The sequence below is a fragment of the Neurospora crassa genome, linkage group III (genome assembly GCF_000182925.2).
Source record: "Neurospora crassa OR74A linkage group III, whole genome shotgun sequence".
Classification (NCBI taxonomy): Eukaryota; Fungi; Ascomycota; class Sordariomycetes; order Sordariales; family Sordariaceae; genus Neurospora; species Neurospora crassa.
Genome location: NC_026503.1, coordinates 1285525 through 1296430, shown reverse-complemented (window position 1 = coordinate 1296430; position 10906 = coordinate 1285525). Strand labels below are relative to the sequence as shown.

Genomic DNA, 10906 nt, shown 5'->3' with positions numbered 1-10906 from the left:
ATCTCAACAAGACCACGCCATACGCAGTGCACCCCCAATATAGGGTCCAGCCTGGTGTGTGGCTGGTCACGAGAAGGGTCTGGCTGCGGCGTACAAAGAATACTGCTGTGGTAATACGGACAAAGAGATATTCACGCCGTACGCAGAGTTCTGAGAAGAGTCAGCGGGTGACCATCTGCTACAGAAGGCAACCCTACTCCCGCCATCTTATTCGATGGTTCCTGAATGGACGTTGATGCCCCTACCATTCTGCTTTCTCCTCAATCGGCGTTCCCTCCCAATGAGCCCGCAGTGAGCCCGCAATGAGCTCAAGCTCACGGGCAAGACGCAGCCGGAGACCTGGACCTTGAAACGCCCAGCTGGTGGTAGGTATATCACCCCACAATTAACGCCGAAAACGCCTTCCACTATGTATGTGGGCCGCAGATTTTATGTTAGACTTGGCGATCCATGATCCAAATCGAGACAAGTGCCGCTTGCGAAGCCGAAGAGATGCATCAAGCAAAGTTGGAACGAGATATTCAGACTCAAAATGCTCAACTTCGTTGATTAAACATAGTGTACACTACATACACATTCACGAACAAGGCCTGGCAAGCACAGATGCGGAAGTGAAATCCTGGGGTCATGGGGTTGATATACGCAGTGCCCGGTAGTGTACATACCAACACCCCCATCTGCTCGGGCTCCCATCCCCGTCCATTCAGGGAAGTCCACTTACACTACACACACCACACCCCAGTTGGTCTCCCACACACACAACCACGCCAATCAATTGTCAGCCGGCCTTTCCTTCCGGGGTGCCGAGAACCGCGCTCCCAAAGCTCCCCCTTCCTTCTCCTCCTCAGGCTCATCCTCTTTCTCTACCTCACTCTATTCAACACTTTTACCAGTCATATTCTTCTGCATGCTCTTGACTACTTCTGCTTTCGGCCAGGGACATGGCCAGACACACCCTGGGTCTCTGATAGTGATTCACCGGCACGCAGCAACCCCCTTCTGTGCCCCTTCTCCATACCTACGTACCGCCAGGTACAGTCTCCAATACAACCTAGATCGAGGAGAAGTGGAGCAGTGTCGTTGCTAGTTGCTTGGGGTGATTGGAGCCGTTAGAGCCTGTCTGGAGCCTCTGTTGGAGTCTGGAGAGTCTCGTGGAGCCTCTGGAGCTGTCTTCGGGGCAACAAGTGTGGAGTCCGCCAATTACTGCATCCCAAATTCCTCGAGTCTGGTTGCTGAAAGAGAGCCCAACAGCCCCCGGATTGCAAATCACCATCCCGGCCACTGCTGGCCTACATACCTGCGACAGCATCCCAGCTTCCGTTCCCCGGGTTTGTTATAGTCGGTGCTACCTTCTTTCGATCAGATCCCGCCGCAGAAGTCGACTTTTCTCTGGCGAACCGGTCCGCAAACTTTGTTTTTCCCTTTTTCCCTAATGCCACCGGCCGATTCGCAAGCTCTCAACAACAACAACAACAGCCTTTCGTCCGTCGACCTCAACTTTGCGCCCGCTGGCGGTGACACACACGGTCACCCGCCGCACTCCGACCCTGCCGCCTTCCAAACCCACCCTCTCGACAAGCTGGATACCTCCAATGACGCGCTGGGCAGCATTGATGCTGCCCACGACTTGGTCGATGGCCATTATGCCGATTTCCAGTTTCACTATGACGACGACCTAGATGGCTCGCCCATGACCGGCCTCGGCTCCGCTACTTTCGACGACCATGCCCCTGATGTGTTCTCGACTACTCCCCACGCGCCGTCCATGGACTCGATCACGGTACAGACCTCGACCTACAACAACAATGGCGCTAACACCGGGAACGGCGGACAGCGGCAGCAGAGCATGGACATGTCCGAAAGTAATACCCCGGATAGTAATCAAAATGCCGGTAATTCGCTTGAGGAAACAGTGGATGAATTTGGCCTTGCGACTGCTAGCTCGGTTGATGGCTCGGCGCCAAAGGGCAAGGGGGACAAAACGGACAATACGCCCGCATGGAGCGAGCTCAAGACAAAAGCCGGAAAGGAACGAAAGCGTCTTCCACTGGCTTGTATAGCATGTCGACGCAAGAAGATCCGGTGTTCCGGCGAGAAACCCGCGTGCAAGCACTGTCTCCGATCGCGAATCCCGTGTGTCTACAAGGTCACAGCTCGCAAGGCCGCACCACGAACCGACTACATGGCTATGTTGGACAAGCGATTAAAGCGAATGGAGGAACGGATTATCAAGATCGTACCAAAATCTGAGCAGGAGGGTGCCTCTACCGTTACCAGGGCCGTGGTCAAGCCTGCCATCCCGGGGACATTGAACAACATGAAGCAAGCCAACAAGAAGCGCGGCGCTGACGAAGCATTCGGCTCAGACTTGGAAAATTGGGCTCGCGGGCCTGCAAAGACCAAGATTGACGCGCCAAACCGGACTGCTACGATCCACATCCAGGAGACCGAGGAAAGCAAGCTATTGCTGGAAGGCGGGGATGCGTTGCCATCCAAGGAAATACAAGAACACCTTGCCGAAGTTTACTTTGAAAACATATACGGACAGGCCTACCACCTTCTTCACAAACCGAGCTTCATGAGGAAGCTAAAGTATGTTCCCCACACATCAGACGTCATAGTCCATATTGTCTAACAAGTCTGCTGCTACAGGGCCGGCGCTTTACCCCCCGTCCTAATTCTCTCTGTCTGCGCCATTGCGGCACGTTTCTCGCATCATCCCAAACTGAACTCAAGTCCCAATTTCCTCCGCGGCGAAGAGTGGGCGGCCGCAGCCCGCGACATAGTGACAAAGAGATATGAATGGCCCAATATCACCATTCTCACATGTCTGCTCATATTAGGTTTACACGAGTTTGGCACATGTCATGGTGGCCGTAGCTGGTCATTGGGTGGCCAGGCCATCCGTATGGCCTTTGCACTGCAGCTTCACAAAGACCTGGAGCACGATCCCGTACGACAAGCAGGGAACACACAACTCAGCTTCATCGATCGCGAGATCCGAAGGAGGACCATGTGGGCATGTTTTCTAATGGATCGCTTCAACTCTTCAGGCACAGACCGGCCCACGTTCATAAGGGAGGAGACGTTACGGGTCCCGCTGCCTATCAAGGAAAAGAACTTCCAGTACGACATGCCAGGCCCAACAGAAACCCTGAGTGGCGAGGTGCTGGGACCACTTTTAGAAGACCAAGATGCTTCAATGGCCAGAGATAACTTGGGTGTTGCGGCCTGGATGATAAAGGCAATCTCTCTCTGGGGTAGAATTATCAACTATCTCAACCAAGGAGGCAGAGAGTTGGATCCTCATCCTATGTGGAGTCCCGAATCCGGTTACGCTAAACTCATCAAACAGACAGAGGATATTCTGACCGATTTGCCCGACTCTTTACTATACACACCCGACAATCTACACCTGCACGAAACTGACAACATGGCCAACCAATTTCTGTTTCTTCACATCGCGATTCAACAGAATATCTTGTTCATGAATAGATTCGCTGTCTCGTCCCCTCGGGGTCAACCGGACCAGGAAATCCCCAAGGCTTTTGTGACGAAAGCAGGCGCCAAAGCATTCGCTGCTGCTAACAGGGTATCAGAGCTGTTGAAGGATGCTGAATCACACTTTGTGACTGCGCCCTTTACAGGATATTGTGCCTTCCTGTCCAGTACCGTGCACATCTTTGGAATTTTTTCGGGTAACCCAACGCTAGAGGCAACATCGAAGCGCAACCTGGCTACCAACGTCAAGTTCCTATCCAAGATGAAGAAGTACTGGGGCATGTTCCACTGGATGTCAGAGAACCTACGGGAGCAGTACCGGACCTGTGCCGATGCTGCCAGGCAGGGTACACCCGCAAACGAGAACCCGACATCCATCTTCCAATACGGCGACTGGTTTGACCGTTATCCCCACGGTGTCTCGCAGTCCGACTTTCTCGACCCCGCCATCTACAAGAAGAAGGAGAAAGGCGACGATGCAGTTCTGGAACAGAAGCCCGAGCTGCACACAGTCGAGGAGTTCTTCACCACGCTCTCCCCACAAGCTGGCGGCGGGGACGGGGGTAGCGTGAACGGATCAACAGCATCACGACAGCAGCAACAAGCCCAACAACAACAACAACTCAAACGCAAAGCCATGACACGCAAAATCAGCGGCCTACCACAGCAGAACCATCCCAACGGCCCCGACCCCATACAAGCCGAATTCTCCCCACATCAACAACAACACCCTCCACCAACCGCCGAACAAATCCACGCTGCTCGCCTGCAACACCAACGCAATTTCTCCGGCGCCGGCCCCTCACCCATCCAAACCAGCGGTCCACCCGGTTCTTTCAACTCCCTCTCCGTCCAAGCTCAACAACAAGCGCACTTCTCCCCCGTCTCCCCCGTCGGTGTCTCCCACGCCCACCTTTCCCACCACCACCCTGGCTCCTTCTTCCCTCCCGACCCCTTCTCTCTCCCCGCCCACCTCGGCGCCGCTCACGCCCACGGCATGAGCCACCTGGACCGCCAGCTCGTCTTTGGCGCTTACGGCGGTCCCACATCTGCCGGCTTACACCATGAGCCAGGGCTGGTAGGCGGCGGCGGCGGCGGCAGTGGTGGTGGTGGCGCTGGGGGTTGGGGAGGGGGGCATGATAGTGAGAATGGGAGGGATGGGCCAGACGGGTTACATGCAGCGTTCTCGAACGAGCCGAGCTCGGCGTGGTTCATGCCGTTTAATATGGAACCGCCGGAGATTGGGGGGGATACGCTGGGCGGTCTTGGAGGAGCATTAGGCGGTGGGGGGTTGGATAGTTTTGCCGGGATGTTTGGGGTGGGTGCTGGCGGAGGTGGTGGCGGTGGTGGTGGTGGGGGAATGGGAGGGATGCATCATGGGCATTAAGCGGGGGGGGGGAAACGGTTTCCTTTTTCTAGAAAGGATGATGAGTTATGAGTGATACAGGATGGGGATACCGGTCAATTTTGGATAACGGTCGGTCATCTGGATATTGGGACGAACAACAACAACGATCGATGCCACTAGTAGTGTGATGTATACATGATACCTTTTCTTTATTTTATCATAATTAGTTTCTTTTTATCACGTCGGGTGTTTCAACAGACATAGGCGGAAGCAAGCGATCAAAGAAGAGCGAGCGGATAGGTCTCTTTTTTGCAATCCCCCTTTTTTTTTCTTCTTCTTTATGTTTTCAACTACATAACCATCTTTTCCACATAGGGTGTGTCGGAAGGCCAATTCGGGAGGGGTTGGGGGGTTCGGGGGCGTAGGGGCATAGGGGCATAGGGGCACGATAGGGCGGGCGGGCGTATCAGGATTAATACAATACCACAAAGACAGAACAGAACAGAACAGACGTACGTGGAGTTTAATACTGCTTTGAACAAACATGTCACAGGTTGCTCAACTGTGACATTAGCTACCTATATAAGCGTGCATTAGATGTTCTCTCCAGCCAACAAAACATTCTTCCATCTATCTTTTGGTGGTTAGGCGAATTGGCATTTGCACGCCCTTTTGCGCTTTGACAAACCAGCTCGAGTAAGTATGGTATGGTATCATGAAAAAAAGAAATCCACTTTTTTGCCTATGTACCATTCTAGTCTAGTCGGTCGTCTGATGCAGGTGGATGGATTTAAATTGTCAACTTAAACTTTACTGACTATTTTCTGACCTTGAACCTGTTCGGTGAGTCCAGCATAGTGCGTAAAGAAGGATGGAGGAAAACCAATAAAGCGGAAAGAAAAAAAAGGAAAGGAGAGGAAAGAGTAAGTGGGAGAAGAAGATAGAATGCAAGAAGTGGAAACAAAACAAGCAAGCTGCCATTCGCACCTTGTTTTTTTTTTTTTTCAGTAATTCTTTTTTTATCTTTATTTTTTTTTCTATCTTGGTGATACACGACTAACTCCCGTATCTCGGAAACGGAGAGAGAGAGAGAGAGAGAGAGAGAGAGAGAGAGAGAGAGAGAGAGAGAGAGAGAGAGAGAGAGAGAGAGAGAGAGAGAGAGAGAGAGAGAGAGAGGAAGCAGACGATGTAGTAACATCCGAAGTTATGGAGGTACGAAACGAACGGGGAAACGAACGAACGGGAAAAGACCATGAAGTGACGGAGAAAGTGAGCAAAGGAGTCAAGGCAACAAAAAACTCAAAGACAACAAACCAAACAGAAAATCCAAAAAAAATTGGTAAACACATGGATGCCGCTTATAGAATAGTAACTAGTATGATAAGACACTATCATAATCCATAAAAGCCTCTATGGTGGTACCCATTATAAACGCCGCCGAGATGCCCTTTCTTGAATTGATTGAACTTTCCCCTTCCAAAATTCAACACCTTCTTCTCCGCTCTTCGCTCGCCTTCTTCGTTATGGAGTTTGCCGTGCTTTGACATCGGGAATTCCCACCGTGTGATATATACGTTTAGATCCTCCCATGCCCTCCTCATACAAAAACGAAGGGGTATTTCCACCTTGTCTCCTCCATTCATCCATCCCATTACCGATACGTTCTTTCATCCGTCCGACCTTTCCATTCATTCCTCTCCAAATTTCTTTCGTCCCTCCTCCCCATCTGCGTCTCCTGTTTCAGGTGATATCCCATACACGGGACTAATCGCCCTTGTAGATCCTGCAAATCTGTCTAGTAGATACCCTGTGTTCTATACTGGAAAGTGTCGTAACTGTTTAAGGCCTTTTGTTAGCATACCCATTCCAATCGGATCAAGTATTGTCCCGAACAACTTACAGTCGCGTATAATAACTTCCCAACGACTTGGCAATTAGATCCGTCTCCACAAACTGTTCCGCCTCGTCTTTACTCAGCTGCAGCTGGAACCTTGCCCTGAGCGAGGTCGTTACCTGCGAGATGCCCGCACCAAAGCAAGGCATCTTGGATTCTCGACCCATCATGGCGACGAGGTCGATGATGTTGTCTGCTGAACGACGGAGGGCTATAACAGTCGTTAGTTATTTATGCCTGGTACGAGTGATGAGAGAGAGAGAACCTACCCTGGAAAGCCTGTTTGCAGAGTTGCTTAAAGTCTGCAAAATCCTGCGAGTCCACGCCACCCAGCACATCCAGATATTCATATGTAAACTTGAACGGCGCCGCCTCGAACCCAACCGAACCGGGCGAGTTTGACAGCATGAAGCCAAAGTCAATGTGAATGATGTGCCCCTCATTATCGATAAGGACGTTACCGTTGTGCCTATCCTTCAGCTGCAGCACATATGAGATGATGCTATACGCCGCCAGTGACCTCTTGAACGCGTCCACAGCTGACCTGTACGCCTGGCTCTCGGGCAAACCGAACGCCTTGACGAAATGATCCTTGAGCGTCGCGATCCTCCTCCTAGGGTTTTGACCGGACTCGACCGTGGCCAGTGTCAAGCTGCGCTTGATGGAGTGCAGCGACACGCCGTTGGCAATGGTCTCTATCAGACCGCACGACTCGCCCGTAACAAGAATGCGCATGAGCTTCACCCAGACGGGCACGTTGTGCTCTACCCAGATCTTGTGGCACACGCGGATCAGCTGGCAGGCGAATGCCTCCTGACGGAGATCCGCACCCGTTTTGACAATGACGCTGACGAGATCCCAGTTCTTCATCCAGCCGTAAGGAGAGGACTTGCGGATACGCTCCTTCTTCATCTCCCAAGCTTCTCCGAAGACGGCAGCGCTGGGATCATCACGATCGCCCTTGCGCTGGAGACCGCCTGTCTTGATATCGTTTTCCATCCTTGCTAGACCGGCGTTTGGATTCACGTTAGACTCGACCTTCTCCAGGGGAGCCTCGATTTCTTCGTCCGTGGCGACATTGCCGTTGATAACGTTTTCTGCACTGGCCTTGGCCATAATCATGTCGAAGGTCGGCCCTTGGCTATCATGGACTTCAAAACTCTCCTCCTCCAGACTCTGCATGCTGGCAATAATCTTTGCCCTGATTGCGGCCACTTCATGACGCGGCCGCTTGCCACTTGTTGCATCCAACTGCGCCAACATTTGCGAGGCTGTCCGCATATGGATGGCAAGGGCAGAGAAATCAGGTTGGTCGGCGGCCGCGTTGTTGCGCGGACTTTGGAGGGTCATCCTCCTGAAAGGTGGGGTAGAGGATCCCGAAGTGCCAGAACTGCGAGGCGTTGACGTCAGATCAACAAATTGTGTCGAGCTGGTCCCAGTAGTGGCAGCATGGCGGAGACCGCCAGGAACGGGGTTATGCTGTATGGCAAAGGGCTCGTCGTTGAACGGTTTTATTAGTGGCGAGTGCCCTAGATCCCCCGAGGAAGGCTCAAAAACACTATCGATGACGGGCTCCTGTGAACGGGGTGTGGCTGGTATCCTAGAAGACTCGGAAAGGTCAAAAATCCGCCTCCTGGTTCCTTGTTCGACCAAAAGCTGTGTCAGAAGTCTCTGATTATCTTGAGAATCCGGGTCAAATGTGAGATCTTCTCTCAAAATCTCAACCATAAGCAGGAAAGGCACTTTCTCAGCACTGTTCAGTACCGTGGCCTCAGCCGGGTTGAGACGGACTATCCTGTGATGTCGGCTCTGCGAAGGAGAGCCGTTGACCAAAGTAGGAGGGCAGATGACTGGGATATCGACCTCGGCCGGGAGTTCTTGAGCGATTAGAGCCAGCTCAGCGCGTAGGGCACTTAGGCGTGCAGCCTTTGGTACTATTACTAGTCGGTTTGAAATATCCTCTAGTGCGGTCAGGAATGCTGTTTGGCAGTGGAAGTAGTTTTGTTTTAGTAGCCGCATCTTTTGTGTGCGGCTCATGTCCGCTTGGTTCAAGAGCGTCTTGACATGGTGCGAGTGCCTCCTGTTCACTCCAGTCGTTGGCCGCAGGGCCGGAGTGGTCGGCCTGTGTACAAGACCTGGAGAATTGGCATTCGACGTTGGTAGAGGCAGTGAAGATGAACTAAGGCGCGCCTCCAAGACGTTGGAATCGAAAGGAGTAGGTCGCTTGGTCTCTACCGGCGTTTTGATAGAAGACCCCGAAGACGTCGGCCGGGAGTCAGGCTGAGGTTCCTTGATCTTGGGCTTGGGGCGATGCGCCACCGGGCTGCTGTTGTTGCTCTGGAGCTGATGGTCCGATGAGCTTGTAAGGCGGGCCTCCTTTGCCCGTCTCGATTTTGTTGTACCAGCAGTGACGGTATGCGCGCGAGCAGGTGGGGCGGCGTTGACGGGAGTAGCGTCCAACACAGGTTCGATGACTTGAGGGCGGGGCTTTCTGGCTTGCGCGACGGCAAGCGGGCCAGCCCAATGGGGGAGAAACGGGGCGGCGATACTGGCGAGAACGAAGCTCCCTAGGACAGTCACTGGCAAAGCGTTTTCCGTAATCTTCTCGTTCCTTGCACTGTCGGAGACGCCAAAGACGATATGCTGCACCTTGTTGTACACTCTCTGGCATATTTTGAAGGCATTGGCCTGTGGATTAGCGGATAGGTCGTGTAGGTATGTTTGGAAGAGCCAGAATGTCTGCGAGCGGGCGAGATATCAGCAATTCGGAGTCGTGCAAAGCGTCAGATGGTGTATAGAGGGCTGCGCACCAACAAGGCTGCTGTGACCGACTCCTCGCACAGGTCGAGGAGAAACTCCTCCAGGGCCATGGACTCATTGTCGATGCTGATGATAAGGTGACAGAGCTGAGGGAGGAAGAACTCGATGTCCTCGTAGGGGAACTGGCGCAGCTTGCTGCACAGCACATAGTGAATTCCTATGTGGTCGGCATATCGTCTGGCGGTGCGGTCATGTTAGTGTGTGTCTTGCCAGGCCAGTACTGATACGCGCCGCGCCGAGTGAGGAGGAGAGAAAGAGGAGGAGGAGGAGGAGGGGGAGGAGGAGGAGGAGGAGGGGTAGCGAATCTTGGCAAAACGGAATGGCTGACTGACGAGAGGTAGGAGACGGAGAGAAAGGGGTTTTGGTTGAAGACGTCGCTCTCGAGGAACCGCTTTAACAAGTCCCAAGACATTGGTTATGGCGCAACGAGGGTCGACCGCAGATCGACTCGGGGATTATGGGAGGAAAGAGTCAATGTCGGGCTGGCGAGGCTGAAGTGGTGAAGCGAGGCGTAGGCGTAGGTGGGAGAATCGAGCAGCTAGGTAGGTACACTCAGTCTAGACGGAAGCTAACTTGGAACTGGAGCTGGCTGGCTGGCTGGCTGGAGAATGGACGGATACAGAGGGCAGCAAGGCATGCATGCGCAAGCAATGCCTTCATCGGACTTGAACATGAACGGAGTCGACGGCGTAGGGCTGCTGGAGCATGGCTGACGGGGCCGGGCGCGCTTAGGTCGTTACTCGTTATGGTGTTGACAAGTGAGACTGAAATGTGGTGGTGGTGGTGGTGGTGGTAGAGGTAGTATTCCCAAGAAGGACACCAAAACCACTTCCTCTCGCTCGCCAGGGTGCCCGGGTGGTGTCAAGTGGTGTTCCGAAGGTGGAGGTTGGCCGTCACTGCTGTCAGGGGGGGGGGGGGGGGGCCGCAGTCCACTGAAAGGAATAATTGTTCGATACAACAACACCCGCTCGCACGGCACATTGAACGGGACCTATCCGCTAAGCCCGATGGAGCCCCGCGTCCCGTTCCCCACCTGGCCGACTTGTCCGCCTCGGCTGCAGTGTGTCCGTCCACAGCGCCTTTCCTTTGCCCTGCTACAGGCACTTGGCGTCTGCCAACGACCGCTGAAACAGTGTTCCCATCCGCTCTTGTTTCGTCTTGGCGGTTGGGATTCCCATCAACATGACACCCCAAATCATATCAATGGTCCATCTCGTATTGGGGATTCATGGAAGTGAACACGAAGATCTAACCCACCGGCATGTTGATCAGACACTTAGTGCTAGTTCCACCGGCCAAAGTAGATCGATCCCAGGGCGCTTGCGCCATCCGAAAAAGGGGCT

At 53.3% G+C, this 10906-nt stretch overlaps 2 protein-coding genes across 2 annotated transcripts; one reads left to right on the top strand and one right to left on the bottom strand.

Annotated features, from left to right (window-relative positions):
• The first annotated feature begins 775 nt into the window (after positions 1–775).
• vad-3 (vegetative asexual development-3) lies at positions 776–5268 on the top strand. Its single transcript, XM_950856.2, has 2 exons — positions 776–2592; positions 2653–5268. Exons 1-2 carry the CDS (start codon positions 1433–1435, stop codon positions 4886–4888), a joined length of 3396 nt encoding a protein of 1131 aa, XP_955949.1. The 5' UTR covers positions 776–1432; the 3' UTR covers positions 4889–5268.
• Positions 5269–6182: 914 nt separating this feature from the next.
• Positions 6183–10406, bottom strand: NCU10397 (phosphatidylinositol 4-kinase PIK1a). Its single transcript, XM_001728145.2, has 5 exons — positions 9896–10406; positions 9554–9740; positions 7013–9482; positions 6750–6954; positions 6183–6684 (listed from the first exon to the last, which is right to left on the bottom strand). The coding sequence occupies exons 1-5, from the start codon at positions 9973–9975 to the stop codon at positions 6645–6647; spliced, it is 2982 nt and encodes a 993-aa protein (XP_001728197.2). The 5' UTR covers positions 9976–10406; the 3' UTR covers positions 6183–6644.
• Between the last annotated feature and the right edge of the window lie 500 nt (positions 10407–10906).